This window comes from Sinocyclocheilus anshuiensis, unplaced genomic scaffold (assembly GCF_001515605.1).
Source record: "Sinocyclocheilus anshuiensis isolate Anshui unplaced genomic scaffold, SAMN03320099.WGS_v1.1 scaffold880, whole genome shotgun sequence".
NCBI lineage: Eukaryota > Metazoa > Chordata > Actinopteri > Cypriniformes > Cyprinidae > Sinocyclocheilus > Sinocyclocheilus anshuiensis.
In genome coordinates this window covers 455,038-470,397 of record NW_015548254.1, presented here as the reverse complement: position 1 = coordinate 470,397, position 15,360 = coordinate 455,038, and the positions used below count along the sequence as shown (strand labels likewise).

At 37.3% G+C, this 15,360-nt stretch overlaps 3 protein-coding genes across 4 annotated transcripts in view; all 3 read right to left on the bottom strand.

The window, feature by feature from the left end:
• Positions 1–512: 512 nt before the first annotated feature.
• On the bottom strand, positions 513–6,701 carry b3galt11 (beta-1,3-galactosyltransferase 11). Of its 2 annotated transcripts, none has more exons than XM_016442802.1 (2): positions 6,504–6,701; positions 513–1,885 (listed from the first exon to the last, which is right to left on the bottom strand). In XM_016442802.1, the coding sequence occupies exon 2, from the start codon at positions 1,864–1,866 to the stop codon at positions 823–825; it is 1,044 nt and encodes a 347-aa protein (XP_016298288.1). In that variant the 5' UTR covers positions 1,867–1,885; positions 6,504–6,701; the 3' UTR covers positions 513–822. The 2 variants fall into 2 exon arrangements, with proteins under 2 accessions (XP_016298288.1, XP_016298289.1); XM_016442803.1 differs by lacking the exon at positions 6,504–6,701 and adding an exon at positions 6,433–6,472.
• Positions 6,702–8,516: 1,815 nt separating this feature from the next.
• On the bottom strand, positions 8,517–9,368 carry LOC107655328 (beta-1,3-galactosyltransferase 2-like). Its single transcript, XM_016442790.1, has one exon. The coding sequence runs from the start codon at positions 9,366–9,368 to the stop codon at positions 8,517–8,519; it is 852 nt and encodes a 283-aa protein (XP_016298276.1).
• Positions 9,369–11,549: 2,181 nt separating this feature from the next.
• Positions 11,550–15,360, bottom strand: part of LOC107655373 (beta-1,3-galactosyltransferase 1-like) — a 6,991-nt gene continuing 3,180 nt past the window's right edge. The window contains exon 2 of the mRNA XM_016442839.1: positions 11,550–12,719. Within this exon, the coding sequence (XP_016298325.1) occupies positions 11,618–12,719 (1,102 nt within the window). The 3' untranslated portion in view covers positions 11,550–11,617. The remainder of the gene's footprint in view (positions 12,720–15,360) is intronic.

The window sequence follows — 15,360 nt, the reverse complement described above, 5'->3', positions numbered from 1 at the left end:
TATATCTATCTATCCAAGTTTCGTATGAAACTTTCCCCTTACAGTAAATGCAAACGCCACAAAGACCGGAAGTAAGCATTCCCACACTCTGAAAACGCTGAAACTCACCGACGCCATCTTGTGCATCTAGCCAATTACCCCCACCAAAATCACCGCATGCTTTAGGGGGTCTGTTAAAACTCAATGGGCTCAGGGGAGGCGAGAGAGACTCGGACTCCCGCTGTAACTTTACCTGCTGGTGTTGCTGTTGGACAATGTTTCTTTAGAAAAACTAGTGATTTATACTATTTTTAAATGTTATATTTTGTAATATTGGTGGTTTTATTTTTGTACTAACATTTTTTTTTCTCATCCAATATTTTGAGGAGGCACTGCCTCCCTTGCCTCCTTGGAGGTAACGCCTCTGCATGAGTGTGTGTAAGCTTAGGTTTCAGTTGAAAATACACTTCTTTCCTTATGCAAGAAAACCTTTTAACAGTAAGTGTCCAGTTCTCAAACAGAACAATGTGCCATTTTGTTTGGTAAAGACGAGAGTACATCAACAAGCAAATTATTATTTAATTATTAAATTAAGAAAACTGTGCAATAACAGTTCCATTGTTTTTCCCTTGATGAATTCTTATTCTTTGACATGTCTTGAACTTTGAATAATCATAAAAAATACATGTTTTTACATGTAATACTTGTGTCTTTGTTCCTGAGTTGGATACTGCATGATGCATGGTTTCACTTGAAACAAATAAAATGCTCAAATACACACAAACAAACACAAGAAAAATCAGACATAATATTGCAGTATATCCTAGTTGGGATGTTTCCACCTCAGCATGGATTGCTGGTTGAATGAATATCTGTCCAAAAGGACGTCATTCGATTTGTGTTGTCCGTAAGTATAGCTATCAATCCAGAATAGTAACAGCGATTGTACTGCGGTGGTGTCACCACAAACTGTTCTATATTTGGCGGTTTGGTTGGGACGATACCCAAATTCTCCAAACACATGCCAAGATATGCATCCTCTATATATATGGGTTTAATGTGCTTCGATTCCTGTATAAATTTCTGTGGCAGGTCCAAAGAAATTATGTAACACATGCCTAGAGGATACGGCGGATATGCGTTTCTGGGGTACACATCGTAGGGAAGGAAAAACTTGTTGAATGGATTTCGAATGACAGGGCTTGCATACCACACTAGCCCGGTCATATAGTTGGCTGGTACTGGGTTCAGACTCACAAGCATATTTATTAGATTGTTCATGTTAAGGAGCACGTCATCGTCCACTTTCACAGCAAAGGACGCCTGTTGACAATTCCTGCTGAGCCATTCCATCATCATCATGGTTTTAATGGTCAGATTCTTATAGGAATCCAGGAAGTTGCTCTGGAGAAGGTCTTTGTACTGCTGGCTCTCATTCCAGAGTTGCTCCTGCAATGTTTCTTCATCATTTCCACAGTGTAAGCCCATAATAAACAGCACCACAACCACTTTGTCCCCAACAACCTTTTCTCCACCCCACGTCCTCCTGATGCCACTGCGCGCTTCAGCGTCGCCAGGAGGCACCGGGACCATAACCACCACGAAGGGTTTTTGCTGTTCACATATCTTTGGCTGGTCAATGATAAATTTGTATTTTCGGGGATAAGCCACATGGTACAACCCTGGTTCTTCTCTGACAGTGTCCATTTCTGGTTCTTCTTTTACAGGATCCTTCCTTGGTGCTGCTGTGCTTTGTTGTTTTGCAGGAGGGTACCTTTGTGATTTTTTCTCCTCTTGCCCTTTTGTCATAGGGGTATAAGAAAGATACAGTAGTAAAGCAGTTCCTGGAACCAGGAGAAAAATCAGGAACCACTTCTTACTGGACATCTGTCTGGACGAAGTACAACTGAAAAAAAAAAAAAAGTGTCAGACAAGTAAGTGTCTAGTAAGCAAGTTCTTAGCAGTATGCTTGTACTGATGTTGATTTCATATGGTTTTGAAACACTTTTAAAACATTTTCAGGAAAAGCTCGCATTTATTGACTGAAAAATGTAATGTAGTGTAACCATCAAGTAAATATTGCAGTATATCCTATTACTTGGGATGTTTCCACCTCAATATGGATTGCTGGTTGAATTAGTATCTGTCCAATAGCAAGTCTGATTTCTGTCAAATTGCATTGAATGACTTTGATTTGGTAAACAAATGTTTTCAAATATTTCAAATATTAACTGCTTCACTGCTAATATTAACACTCTTAAAAAAATGGCAAAAATTTTACATTTTGGGGTACAAGTTTGGCATTTGTACCCTTAAAGGGACATCTTTGTACCTTATTTACCCTAAAAATTTTTGTAGTAATATTTTAAGAGGGCATATTATTACTTTAAGGTACTAATATGCATTTTTTTGGGGTAAATAAGTTTAAAAGTCATCCATTTAAAAGTACTGCCCCAGTGACAAGCTGTTGTGCCACTAAAGCCCAAAGTATACTTTGTTTTTGTAGTTTTCGTACAGTATACTACATTTGATAGCGTGCACGGATGCAGGCGGTTGACACGTGCTCTAGAAAGCTTCATATTTGTCCAGCATCTGCTGTATTTTTCTTCAGAATTTAAAACCAATGAAAATGTTTTTGTACTCTTCTAAACTAAAGTAGTGGCTCTGTCATAACTCCCTCACACAAGTGCTGCAGCAGTCTCCGCTGTTTTGTTGTTCTGTCTCTTTAGTTTCATTTTCTACTGTGAAACAACGGCCCGGGGCAGTGCTGCCACCTTGTGGAACAACTGATTAGTGCAAAACCAAGTCAATGCGTGTGACCTGCACATACACAGTATGTGTGGTTACAAAAATCGGATAGTGCACGTACAGTACGTGTGTACTCTTTTGGTGATGAAATTTGCATCACGCGCACTGTACGCAGACCATCGCGTATGTGTAAAACTGAAGTATGCTTTGGCCTTAAAGGTACAATTTATGCACGTTTTTTTGCAAGTGTAAGCAGCGAAGCAGTTTTTCCCAGCTGTGGAAAGCTGGTTCATCAAAAAAAAAAAAAACGTGTTGTAGTGAAGATCAGCTAATCCGAGTCCAAACCGGTCCAAGACCTGTGAACAGTAGGTTGAATTTCAGTAGGCTGAATGCAGTAAGTCAAGACTCTAAACTTAATGAACTAAAATGACCCCAAGCTAAAATATATTTAATTATTATTTGCTTAATTCAAATTTAACCATTTTGAATTTGTAGAAACAGGAGAGAGAACAAATGCAAACTGTGCATTTATTTATTTATTTTATATATATATTTTTTTACATGTATGTGCTTTACAGTAAGTTGAATCCCTTACATTCATTTATGGATACGTTCCCAACCTTATACATCATGACACTCCTGAGCACAACAGCACATTTTTAACAACATAAAGAAAGACTTGTTTTAAGCAAATTATATAGTATTCTAAAAGGGTATGGCTCTGAATGAATTAAATAAATCCACACATCTTCAAATGCCGGTCATTTCGGACATAACATTAGCAGCGATGAAGCTTGCATTTCCTGTTACACCAGAAACACCAGTTTCTCTAACATCTACTAAGAGACTTTAGCTATCCAAAAGTATATGGGTCATTTGGTATCAAATCAACCAAATCTCAGAAACTTCCCCAGCTAAAATTGTTTACTTTGTTAATACTTTTTCTGAAGAAAGACAAACATAAATAATGTTGAAAGCCAAAATATTAAAGGTCATGGATGTGTATTTACGGAGTAATCCAATATTTTGTAGAGAGGGGTCAATATGACAATTTTTCACCTGAGATTCAGAGCCAAATAAAGGAACTTTAGAAAAATGACTTCTAGAAAATGGCAGCGTAATTATGTTATTCTTACACAGAGATTGGTAGGTCTATTAGTAACATCTGTTGATTTTAGCAGGCTTTGTGGAACTACATGCCAGTGGTGATGGTTCAAAAATGGGACAAAGCACTTTTCAAGTTTGTTTTCCAAATTCCTTATATGATTAAATCGCATAGATATGGGGAACTCAATGTGGCTACATGTCCAAATTGTTGAATATTAACCATTTTCCAAATAGGGTTAACCAAACTTGGGTCACTTTGCATATAGTTCATACGTATTTATTTAAAGGGGAATGTCTGAAGGATAAATAATGCTATCTTGTTTCTCTCTATCAAAACAACTTAATAGAACAGACCTGTCTGCACGTTAAAAATGGTCAAGTTGAGGCATGTGGTTGCTCTCCTCACACATTGTATTCACATCAGTAAACCAAGATTTGCCTCAACTGGATTGTTAAAGCAATAGAATTTCCTCGTTATAACATGTGAAGCATAGTCTTAGATCAAGTAGTATCAAGCACTGCTAAAGGGCATATTTAGCAGAATCACTGATAGTACCTCAAAATTTGAAACATTTAAGGTCTTTCACACTTGAAATAGTTAACCCTGGGTAATTCTAAACCCCAGGTAAATAGGATCCTGTGTAATCTTATTTTGTTTTATACTCAGACCCAGAGTTAAAAATTAATCCTGGTTATTCATACTCTGACGTGTCACACTATACATTCCTAAACCCTGGATAATTTTATTTTTATTTTGCATATTTGCAGTATTAACAATCTTGACTAGATAAGTACTTTTCACACCCAAAATCACTTTTGATTTAGAACCATTGAAAATGGGTACAATTCAAGTTGGACACTGAGTCACATTGGGAACCCCATATCTCTGGGATTGAAGCATATAGGGCCTTAAAAATTAAGATTTCAAAATAAAAGTTTATTACGAGCCAGCATTTAAAAGGATATTAAGATATGTTTAATACTTCTTGAGTTACAGGCATGCTAACCCAGGGGGGGGAAAAACACAAAAAAGTACTTTTTCCTATTTTTGAATTGTCACTATTAGCATACATATAATGCAACAAAGATGGCTAAAGTTCACAGATTTTACTAATAGACATACCAAAAATAAAATAATGATACTGCCATCTTTCTAAAGTAATTTTTACCCCCATTTAATTTGGCTCCAAATCTCAGGTGAAAATTGTCATTTTTAGCCCCTCTGCAAAATAGTGGATTACTCAGTAAATTTACATCCATGACATTTAATATTTTGTCTTTATTCTTCATTCATGTATTTCTTTCACTAGAAATGTTTTTATTTTTTTTTATTTTGCCGGGGGCCTCTGGTTGAGTTGGCACAGAACGACCCATATATTTAATTAGCAGAAATTTACCTCACTAAATATATATGTATCTCTGAATACTGAGTATTAGATATTAGACATAGAGTGTTGACATACCAGAGATTAGTTTATTATTATAGTTCTGTTTTTCAAACAATAATGCACACTTTGTATAAAAATTATTGTGCAGCTTCTCCCGAATTATGAAAAACTAAATCTGATTTGACTTTTTAGATTTAGACGCAATTAAACAAAAATCAGTTGAACGTATCTGAACAGGGCCTAAACGTTGGAGCCACACACAAATCTCTTTTTCTTAATGCAGGTACTGCTCCAGTTAACATGGTGGCTGTACGCCAAACATAACAAAAGGTGCACAGACCATTTTAAAGAATGACACATGGGTGTCAGTTACATCTGGTTTGGCTGGTAAAACACTGATGTTTAGTACAAGACTCACACCCTTGTCAGGTTGCTGCAAATTAATCTATTGAACTGGACAGGACGACATGAGACTGCCAGGTGTGACTATAGCCGTAAACGTACACTTGCATTTTAGATGAGGCTGAAATTCAATGCTTCTCACTAAAAACCCAAGGTTTCGAGAATGACGGCATATAGGGTGAATTCAGGTGAAGTTCGATACTTTCTCCTACAGTACTTTGTCTTTGTGTTCAAATGTGTTCCAATTGACTCCCTAACACGAAACAAAGTTAAACAGCTAACGATTTCCACAAGGTACAGATAATATTTGTTTTTTTTTTTATATATTTTTTTTAAACATAGGCTTCAAAACACAATTTTCCAAACATTGTAGGCAAACTAATGCACCTTTACCGTTTACTGTCAAATGTGATCAAATGTATAACAAAAAATACGTTTTGAAATATCTTAATAAATATAGGCCCGGGCCTATTGTCTTTTTTACCTAATTCTAAAATGCATGGTTGTATTATTAATAGTAATAGTAGATGAATGGGTCATCATACCAAAACAATTACTATAGGTCATTGGCTATAGGCAAGCTATTTTAAATGCAAATTTACATTACTCATGGGCAGAACCCTACACTAACTTAGAATTAGTGATGGTCTCTTGACAATAATTCATTAAAAACCTGACGTACGATTTCCGCAAAAGTCGCCCTTTTACTGCGTAATTTCTCACATTTCACGCGATATTTGTTCGATACGCTGTAACTTTGACAACCACGCTACTTAAAACCCTCACCTGTTTCGTACTTACTGTACACGATAAAGTCCGACAAAGTAGCCTAGTATGAATCAAACTCTCGAAATGAGCAAAGTAAACGAATGTGCTTACATCCGACGCGGTGACGGCAGCAGCACCTGGCGAACGCCTCTGAAACGCGTTTGTGATAAGTGATGGCTGCGTTTCGACAACCAGAAGTCCAGCACTTTAACACAAATATCCAATAAAGTACACCAATCGATGTTTATGCCAGCAAACAAGAACCTCCATCTGTAAAACCACAGGTGTCTCCCGCCCCTCTAGCCACACCCGCGCCCGGATGTTCTTCCTCCTCAAGGTATAGTATCGCTTTTTCATGGCTATTGTTAACAATGTCTTTTAAATACACCATTTAAGTGTAAATCTGTATATGTATTAATATGGAATATCCTTCAGTCGTTTTCTGAGATTTAAAAAAAAATCTTAAAATTTGATTAATTTACAGCTTGTTTACATTTAACTGTAGAGTGGTTTTGTACACTGTAGTATGGTATTTCAGCTTGTTTGCATACGCTGTAGAATGGTTTTGTACACTGTAGTATGGTATTTGTTATATACCCTCATTTGTGTCAGTACATATTTAGTTTCCACACTTATTATCAAGAAACACCGCCAAGATAAGATAAGAGCTTCGCTGCCCTCTAGTGGCTCTCAAGCAGTAGGCTAGCTGATTTAGCAGTTCCGATTTTGAGGCTATATTGTCCATGCAGACTATGGATATCTGTATATGTAAATGTAAGTATAAACTGCTAATGTTGAGTTGATTATCTGGTCTGCTTATGGGAGTGGTGCATGCTTGGCATACTTTGCAGGAAGCAAAATTGCCTTTACCACATGCTTTAGTCAGCATAGAGCCCTATTTATTTTGTCAACCACAGAATTTTTTCTTTTTTTTTTTTACATGCAGTATGTGGGAAAATGATGCCTAATGTGTCCATGGACCTTTTTGTTAACATCAAGATGTTATGTTGATGGGGTAGTGTAAATCTATATTTTATATCACTAGGTTATTTAAAATGATGACAAATGGATTTTTAAAGAAATAGGTCACCCAAAAATTACAATCTGCCTACGATTTACTCACCATCAGGTCATCCAGGATGTAAATGAGTTTGTTTGTTCAGATTTGTATTACATCACTTGCTCACCAATGGATCCACTGCAGTGAATGGGTGCCGTCAGAATGAGAGTCCAAACAGCTGATAAAAACATCACCGTAACCCACAAGTAAACTTGTAAACATTGCTTGATCTGTCCATATTTCTCTCCTGATTTGGACGAGTTAACTTTTTCATTAGAGAAAGCAATATTATGGATAGAGGACTCGTATTTTAGTCAGAAGCAACGGTTTGGAGTTTAAAAAGCCTTAATAAAGGATGCATGCAGCTTTTCGCTTCACAAGACGTTAATTGATGGACTGGACTATGTTTTATTTGTGGATTATCGTGATGCGTTTATCAGCTGTTTGGACTCTCATTCTGACGGCACCCATTCACTGCAGAGGATCCATCGGTGAGCAAGTCATGTAAATTACACTACATTTCTCCAAAACGGTTCCCATGAAGAAACAAACTCATCTACATCTTGGATGGCCTGGGTGAGTACATTTTCATTTCTGGCTAAACTATCACTTTTCCATGTTAACATGAGGTCATAAAATATGTGTGCATAGAGTATGATGCCAGATGCCAGAGTATGTCTTTAAATTCAGCTGTTTTTTCAGTTATTTATCTTTAATTTATTTTCATTTATTATTTATTTAGTTTATTCCATACAATATGTTCATATATTTAGCCTACATTTCAAACAAATTAAATCTTTGAAATTATTTGCGTCCTGAATGAATCCGTGTTCATTTACATAAAAGGTGTAAAAAGCCTGTTGTAAAGACAGTGTTGTTTTACATTTCAAATTCATAGAACAAGCATATCTTTCAGTATGCAAATGTATCAAACAATACTCGCACAGCAAGGACACACACAGCTATCGGGTAAAACAAACAGGCTGCTGTTGTAAATTAAACTGAACCCTGTAACTACAGATATTTTCATTTCTTTAAAAAGAAATTTACACTACAAGTGCTTTTCAGCAGGGTCTTTTGGCTGAGTGAATATCCATCCAGTAGGAAATGAGATGAGTCTGGCTGTCTGTAAGTATTGCTATTCGTCCAGAATAGTAACAGCGATTGAATCGTTGTGGTGGTTTGACCACAAACTGCCCAATATTTGGTGGTTTCTTAGGTGCGATTCCCAAACGCTTCAAGCACATGCCCAGATATGCGTCCTCAATAAAAATAGGTCTGATATGCCTCGAGATGTGCAGGATCTTCTCTGGTAAGTCCATAGAAAAGATATAACACATGCCCAGAGGATACGGAGGATATCTGGATTTAGGATACACATCATGAGGAACATAAAACTTGCTGGACGGATCTCTCAAGACAATGTTTCCAGACAATACTAAGCCAGTGATGTAGTTATGTTGTAGTGATTTCAGACTCACAATCATATGTAATAGGTTTTTCATATTGAGGAGCACATCAGCGTCCACTTTCGCTCCGTAGGATGCCTGTGGACAATTCCTGTTGAGCCATTCCATCATCACCAAGGTTTTAATGGTCAGATTCCTGTAGGAATCCAGGAAGTTGCTCTGGAGAAGGTCTTGATACTCCTCGCTCTCATTCTGGAGTTGCTCCTGCAGTGTTTCGTTACCACTTTGTGAGCCCAAAAGAAAGAGAACCAGTACCAATTTGTCCCGGACGAGCTCCTCGCTGCCCCACGTTGTCCTGATGGCATTACGTGCCTCGATGTTCTGCGGGGCCACAGGGACGATAACCACCACAAAGGGCTTTTGCTGTTCACACTTCTTTGACTGGTCGAGGATAAATCTGTAATTTTGAGGGTAAGCAATATGGGGGTTCCCTGTTTTTTTCGCCATTTTCTGCCACTTTCTTCTTTCGAGGGTAGTGGCGGTGAAATACAGCAATAAAACATTAAATAGGATGAGGAGACCACCCAGTAGCCAACTCTTACAGAACATCTGAACGAGGCTGAAAAGAAAATAAAGTTTTCATTTAAAAATGTATTTGATCTAGCTTGAACTCCTAATCAAATTAAAATTTTTAAGGGATAGTTGGTACAAAAAAATTGTCTTTTGTTTTCCACAGATGAAGGAAGGTCATATATGTTTTGAAATACTTGAGGTTGAGTACATGATGACAAAATGTTAATTTTTTGGCAAACTATCCCTTTCGATTCAAAAGAACCCTTTTTTTTCTAAGTGGGTCTTTGTTACAGAGTTGATCAAATGCAAAAACACAGTGCTTCTCTCGGGAAACAAGCAAATGATTTTGACCACTGTGCTTAGAGGCTTGAAGGCTCCTCAACAAAATCATATTACATTTCCCTGATGTAAATTCAATACTTTTTCCTTCATAAAAACTCAAAACGAGATACGCTAAAAATGGTTCTTGAAAGGTTCTTTACATGTAGTAACAGTTCTATTTAGAACCATATCGTCCTGAAGAACCCTTTTGTGTCAGAGTTTAGGGTTCTTTCCCACCTTTTTGTGCTTCAAATCTAACTGCCAATGCCACCTTCAATATTGATTTTTTTGGTGATCAACCATCCAACTACACAGACTGTCAACACACTCTTGACAGGTACATTTCTTAAATGTCAAACGTTCAAATTTTAACCAATCATGTATTTTTCTCTTTTTAGTTTAACTGAACATGTAAGTGTGAGCAGTTCTGATAACTTAAGGATACTTTGCTCCTCTTCTCTACTAAGTAACAGAGATATTGACTTTTTTTTTTTGCTTCTTTTGGCCTTCTTAAACATAATTGTTTTTACATAATCAACTGGAAGAGACACATTGTAACTCTACTCAATTGTGTATTTCAGGTGGTGTCACATCCCAGAACATCATCTGCAGAGAGAAAGTGCCATTCAGTTACACCAAAATATACACATATTGATGGATATTATAGAGGATTGTATAGATATGTCACTGGAACTTGTTCTTCATTACATCTATTTCTACTTTGTGTTTTATTTCATGTATTTAGTCATGTTCTTAGTTGTCATTTAATGTATTCAGCTACTAACTTGTTAAGAGCACTGCCATTGTTGCTAAAATGTCATGTCAATAAAAAATAAAGGCACCTTATAGACAGCATGCTGTTGGTTTTAAAACCCTAATAACAATATTAATAATAATATAAAAAATAATATGACTAATACTAATATTAACAACATATATGTTCTGCTATACTAATATGATTAAAAGGGTTATTTATTTATAACACAATTAAAGAATGGTTCTTTATGGAACCTTATAAAAACGGTTCTACCAAAAAGAGTTCTGTTATTGTTACGAGCCAAAGAACCCTAAGTTGGTAGCGTTTAGAACCATTTTTCTTAAGAGTGTATATAATAAGTCACTAATACAAAATCAATTCTGTGAAATGTTCGAACATACCTTGTCTTGAGAGTAACAGCGATCTTGTACATATCTCAGAGTCGCTGTATCCGAGCTCCTCCTTGTCATTTCTTTGACCTATTAGATCCTTTAAAAACACCTGGTGAGGCTATGGAGTGTGTCACAGTGAGCTGGCAAAGTTACAGAATCATTTCGCTACTCAAAAGGATCATGTTGCCACCCATCTTTCAATCATTCTCCTCCATCTGCAAAAGTTTTCAGTTGTGTTTCTGATGCCAACTGGGACTTAAAAAAATACCAATAATCATCTTGAGATAACTTGGTATTTCAGATGGTTCCAAATATAATGTCTAAATGTCTTGAAGATCTGTGGCATTATAATAGTCTGAAAGCAGCCACCTCACCTTACCAACATTATTTGCATGACATGCAAAATACAAGATGAAGGTTCCAATGTGACCTTGTCAACACTTGAGTTGGACAGAACTGAAAATGACAACAATCAAAAAATATTTAATTTTTTTATTTAAAATCTTTAACTAAATATAAATATTCTAAAAGAAAAAAAAATCATAATTAAAAATATACATTTATAAATAACCATTTATTTTATGAGCTGTATAAACAAATAGCATTTTAATTTTTTTGTCTTTAGTTCTCTGATTGTGTCTGCCATTGTCTGTGCAGCATAACAGTCGTTTATTAATCAAATAAAGGCAACCACTAATCCAATTTGATTCATTTTATGTGGGCCTCTTTACATCCTTCCAAATGTCTATTAGCTGCTGTGGAGATCCCAGGATTGTTGTAATAACTCTGAGAAAATCCTCTCGCTTATATCGTCCCAGATAGGCTCTAAACTGTGAAGGGTTTGGGGGAGATGAGGGTGCAACGCCTAACTGTTTTAGACAAGCGCCCACATATGCATCCTCAATATTAAAGGCGTTTACTTTCTTGGAAGTCTCAACTATTTTTTCTGGCAGGTCATTGGAGAAAACATATCCCATTCCAAGCAGGTACGTGGGGTATTTCGGTTCAGGGTACAGTTCCTCTGAGACGTACCATTTTGAGTTTTTGTTTCTGACGACAGGCCGGTTCCACATCAAATAGCCTGTAATGTAGTTCTGTCTGGGTGTGTTGGGTGCCAATAGCAGGCTCATCAGGTTCTCCAGGCCTATGTACATGTCAGAATCAACCTTCATAGCATAAGATGCTTGAGGGCAACGAGTGGCCAACCAGTCCATGATCACCATGGTCTTTATGGTCAGGTTGAAGTAGGAGTCCACAAAGTTGCTCTGCACTAAATCTCTGTGTTGTCGGCTCTCTTCCTCCAGCTGCTGTTGAGCTTCAGGTCCTCTAGTCAAACCCACCAAGAACAGAGTCAGCACTGCTTTTCCCTGGACTGAGCTTTCATTCCCCCATGTGCTCCGGATGGCATTACGAGCATCTACCTGTTGAGGGGCCACAGGGACCATCAAGACCAGGAACGGATCCCACTGACTACATTTATCAGGTTCATCCAGGATGAAATGATAGTTGCTTGGATGAGCCACATGATGATGCACTGAAATGTCTGTGGTTTGTGTAGGAACTTGTGTGGGACTCTGTTGGACTCTGTTGGGTGCTAAAAATATAGTTTGATTTTCACTGGGAGATGGGTACCCGATCACAACATAATAGGAGCGTATCACTTTTTCATACAAGGTGTCAGGGAGCACAGCAATCTTGAGAGACAATTCAGAGAGGTAAGCAACGGCAGTCAGTAAGAAGGCAAATGTAAGTAGCAGAATGAATCCTTTCTTAATGTGACACCTGTGTGGAGCTGTGTCCGGACCCAAACTGGATCTAAGAGAGGGGGGGGGGGAGTAAAGGTAGCCTAGTCAATAAAATATAATCCAATAATGCTGACACAACAAACATGGAATGAATAAACATTCTTGAGAGTCAGTATCAAACTTAGAACAATTAAATTTATGTTAAACATTAAAAACACCCTAATTTACATAACCAAGTCGAAAACATGGGGACTGTTTATTTTTTGTTTGTTTTAAATAAATCTATTCATTACATGAACCGTCAAAACGAAGATTTTCAATATGAGAGCGAGAGAGAGCCCGTTTCAGGTGACCGTTAAGGTGAGCGAATTTGATTGTTCCCACAGCAGAAGGTTAAAATAGTGATGTGAAGTGGTCATGCTCCACCGCTACTTGGGACACATCTACCGTGGCACGACGAATTTTCACATTCTAAATTCGTTAGTTTTAATAGGAATCCACGCGGGATTTCGTGTGAGGGCGAAATATTTCCTCAAGCAGCTGACCATCAGAAAGTTGCTTGGTTTGAAAGTGACATGTGAGAGCTTTGCTTCATACAAAGCCACTAGAAGGCAAGCCTGCAACCTTTAGCCAAAAAAGCGTAACGGCTAATGCTAACGCTTCTGCTTTGTCAGTACATGGGAAAGGAGACCTGAGGCCGTTTTTTTAAATGGATGTCAATGGAGGAGAGGCTTCACTACACTGAATAAACATCTTTTTAGAGGAAACAGCTTATCATTTAATGAATCAACAGCCTATCGGCTAATCTTCAACATGTTTTACATTTAACAATACTTTTGGATTTAACTATTTTTAGAGTTTACACGCTTAACGCACACTAAATCCACACTATCTCGAATACCGCTCTGGAGCAGTATTCAAGGCTTAGTATATCCCATCATGCATCATGTTGTGGAAATAAATCGTGAGACTTTTTGCCGAGATCTCGCGAGAGGTCACGGAAACCTTTCCAATGTTTGTTAAATATTAATAATAGTTAGATATTACATATAAATTGGTAGTAAAACAAAGAGTTGCCCGTTTTATTGGTGCAAATGAGTAGTGGTGATAATTATTTTGTACAACATTTGCACCTGCTTTTTATAACTTAATTAGAAGCACCACAAAATTAAATTGTGTATCTGTTATAGAGACTACTGAACAGATATTTAGAAGTTGATTTTAAAATGCAAAGTATTGAAAATAAAAATAAAGCTCTGTAAACATTTGCATTTTTACAACACTGTAAGTGTGTCCCATCATCAGGTGATGAAAAGTTCGACACACACTTGTGGTCTTCATGCTCACTTGAACACTTGGACCAAATACAGGAAATATGTCATACAAGTAGTCAAGTGGTCAAGTGCAAAGACAGCAAGTGCGGGTATTTGTGATTGTAAGGATCAAAGTCGGACAAATTTTCAAACTAGAATGCATTGCTTTTGTCACGCGGCAGCTGTTTTTTTGCGGCGCCGCATGAAGTCGAACAAGCCTAATCTCTGCTTCATACCAGGGACGGATTAACGTCCCAGGGCAGACCAGAGGGGGCCCAGCCGAAATCCCGCTACTCCCGGAACGCGATTTCAACCGTGCCCCCTCAGATTTTGTAGCCAATTGGATTTTGAATGCAGCTTCCAAAAGACAAAAAAAATAGCTGAATAATAATTGTAATTTCTTTTGTATTTGATACAATCACGCCGGTGTGATTACAACGTTCAGGGCGGCACATCAGCAGCTGCTAAATTCAAATCTGCGTTCACGCTTTGGCTGGCGCTGAGCCAGAGACAGACGCGTTTTACAGGCGCTGCGCATTATAACCAATCACACGTGATTCTGTTGAGTTTATGAATGCAGTGACCAATCAGAGACGTTCAGATGAGTCATCGCTAAAACACCGGTGTTTATTTTAGTGCGCAGACTAGCAGACTATGCTCTCTGGCGAGTTCTCTCATCATAAACAACAAGTGCAGATGTGCGTACGATGTAAGTAAGATATTAATTTCACAGTGTAAACAGCTTCAGTGATTTTAATGGGAGTTTTGGGGAGTGCTTGAACTCTGGCTAGACTGAAGTAAATAATGATAATAAATGATAATAATAATAATGTAAATATTCTTTGCTATATTTCTGGACAATGAAAGTGATATAACTTACGATGTTTTTATTAAATTCAGGCAACGTGCTGGCCTGTAGGGTTGTGGGGTCCTAGGCAAGATAACGAAAGGCCCCACTAGTGTAAAAATTGTCATAGCAATTTAAACATATGACAAGTCTGTCTGTGATCATGAGCGTCATTGCATTTATAAAACAAATACTAATACTAAAGCAATAAATATTATGTATAGCAGTCAGAACATGCTTTTTTTCGGCTCCATAAAGATACTGTTTGGATTCCATTTCTACTACAATTTCACTTTAATCTCTCTATCATTCTTTCATTTCAATTCCAAAATCTGAACAAACAAAATCTGAACTGTAACTAGAAAAGTTTTCAGATAAACTTTTTCTTTATTTGCCAGAAATGATAAATAACACTAAGTTTGCTGTGCCTGTTTGTAGGTCTGCACAATTTGGCCCCAAAATGTTTTTTGTTTTTATACAGTGGGTACGGAAAGTATTCAGACCCCCTTCAATTTTTCACTCTTTGTTATATTGCAGCCATTTGCTAAAAT

Excerpts from the sequence above, each read along its gene's own strand:
- b3galt11 (XM_016442802.1), bottom strand. The coding sequence starts at position 1,866 with ATGTCCAGTAAGAAGTGGTTCCTGATTTTTCTCCTGGTTCCAGGAACT.
- LOC107655328 (XM_016442790.1), bottom strand. The coding sequence starts at position 9,368 with ATGGCGAAAAAAACAGGGAACCCCCATATTGCTTACCCTCAAAATTAC.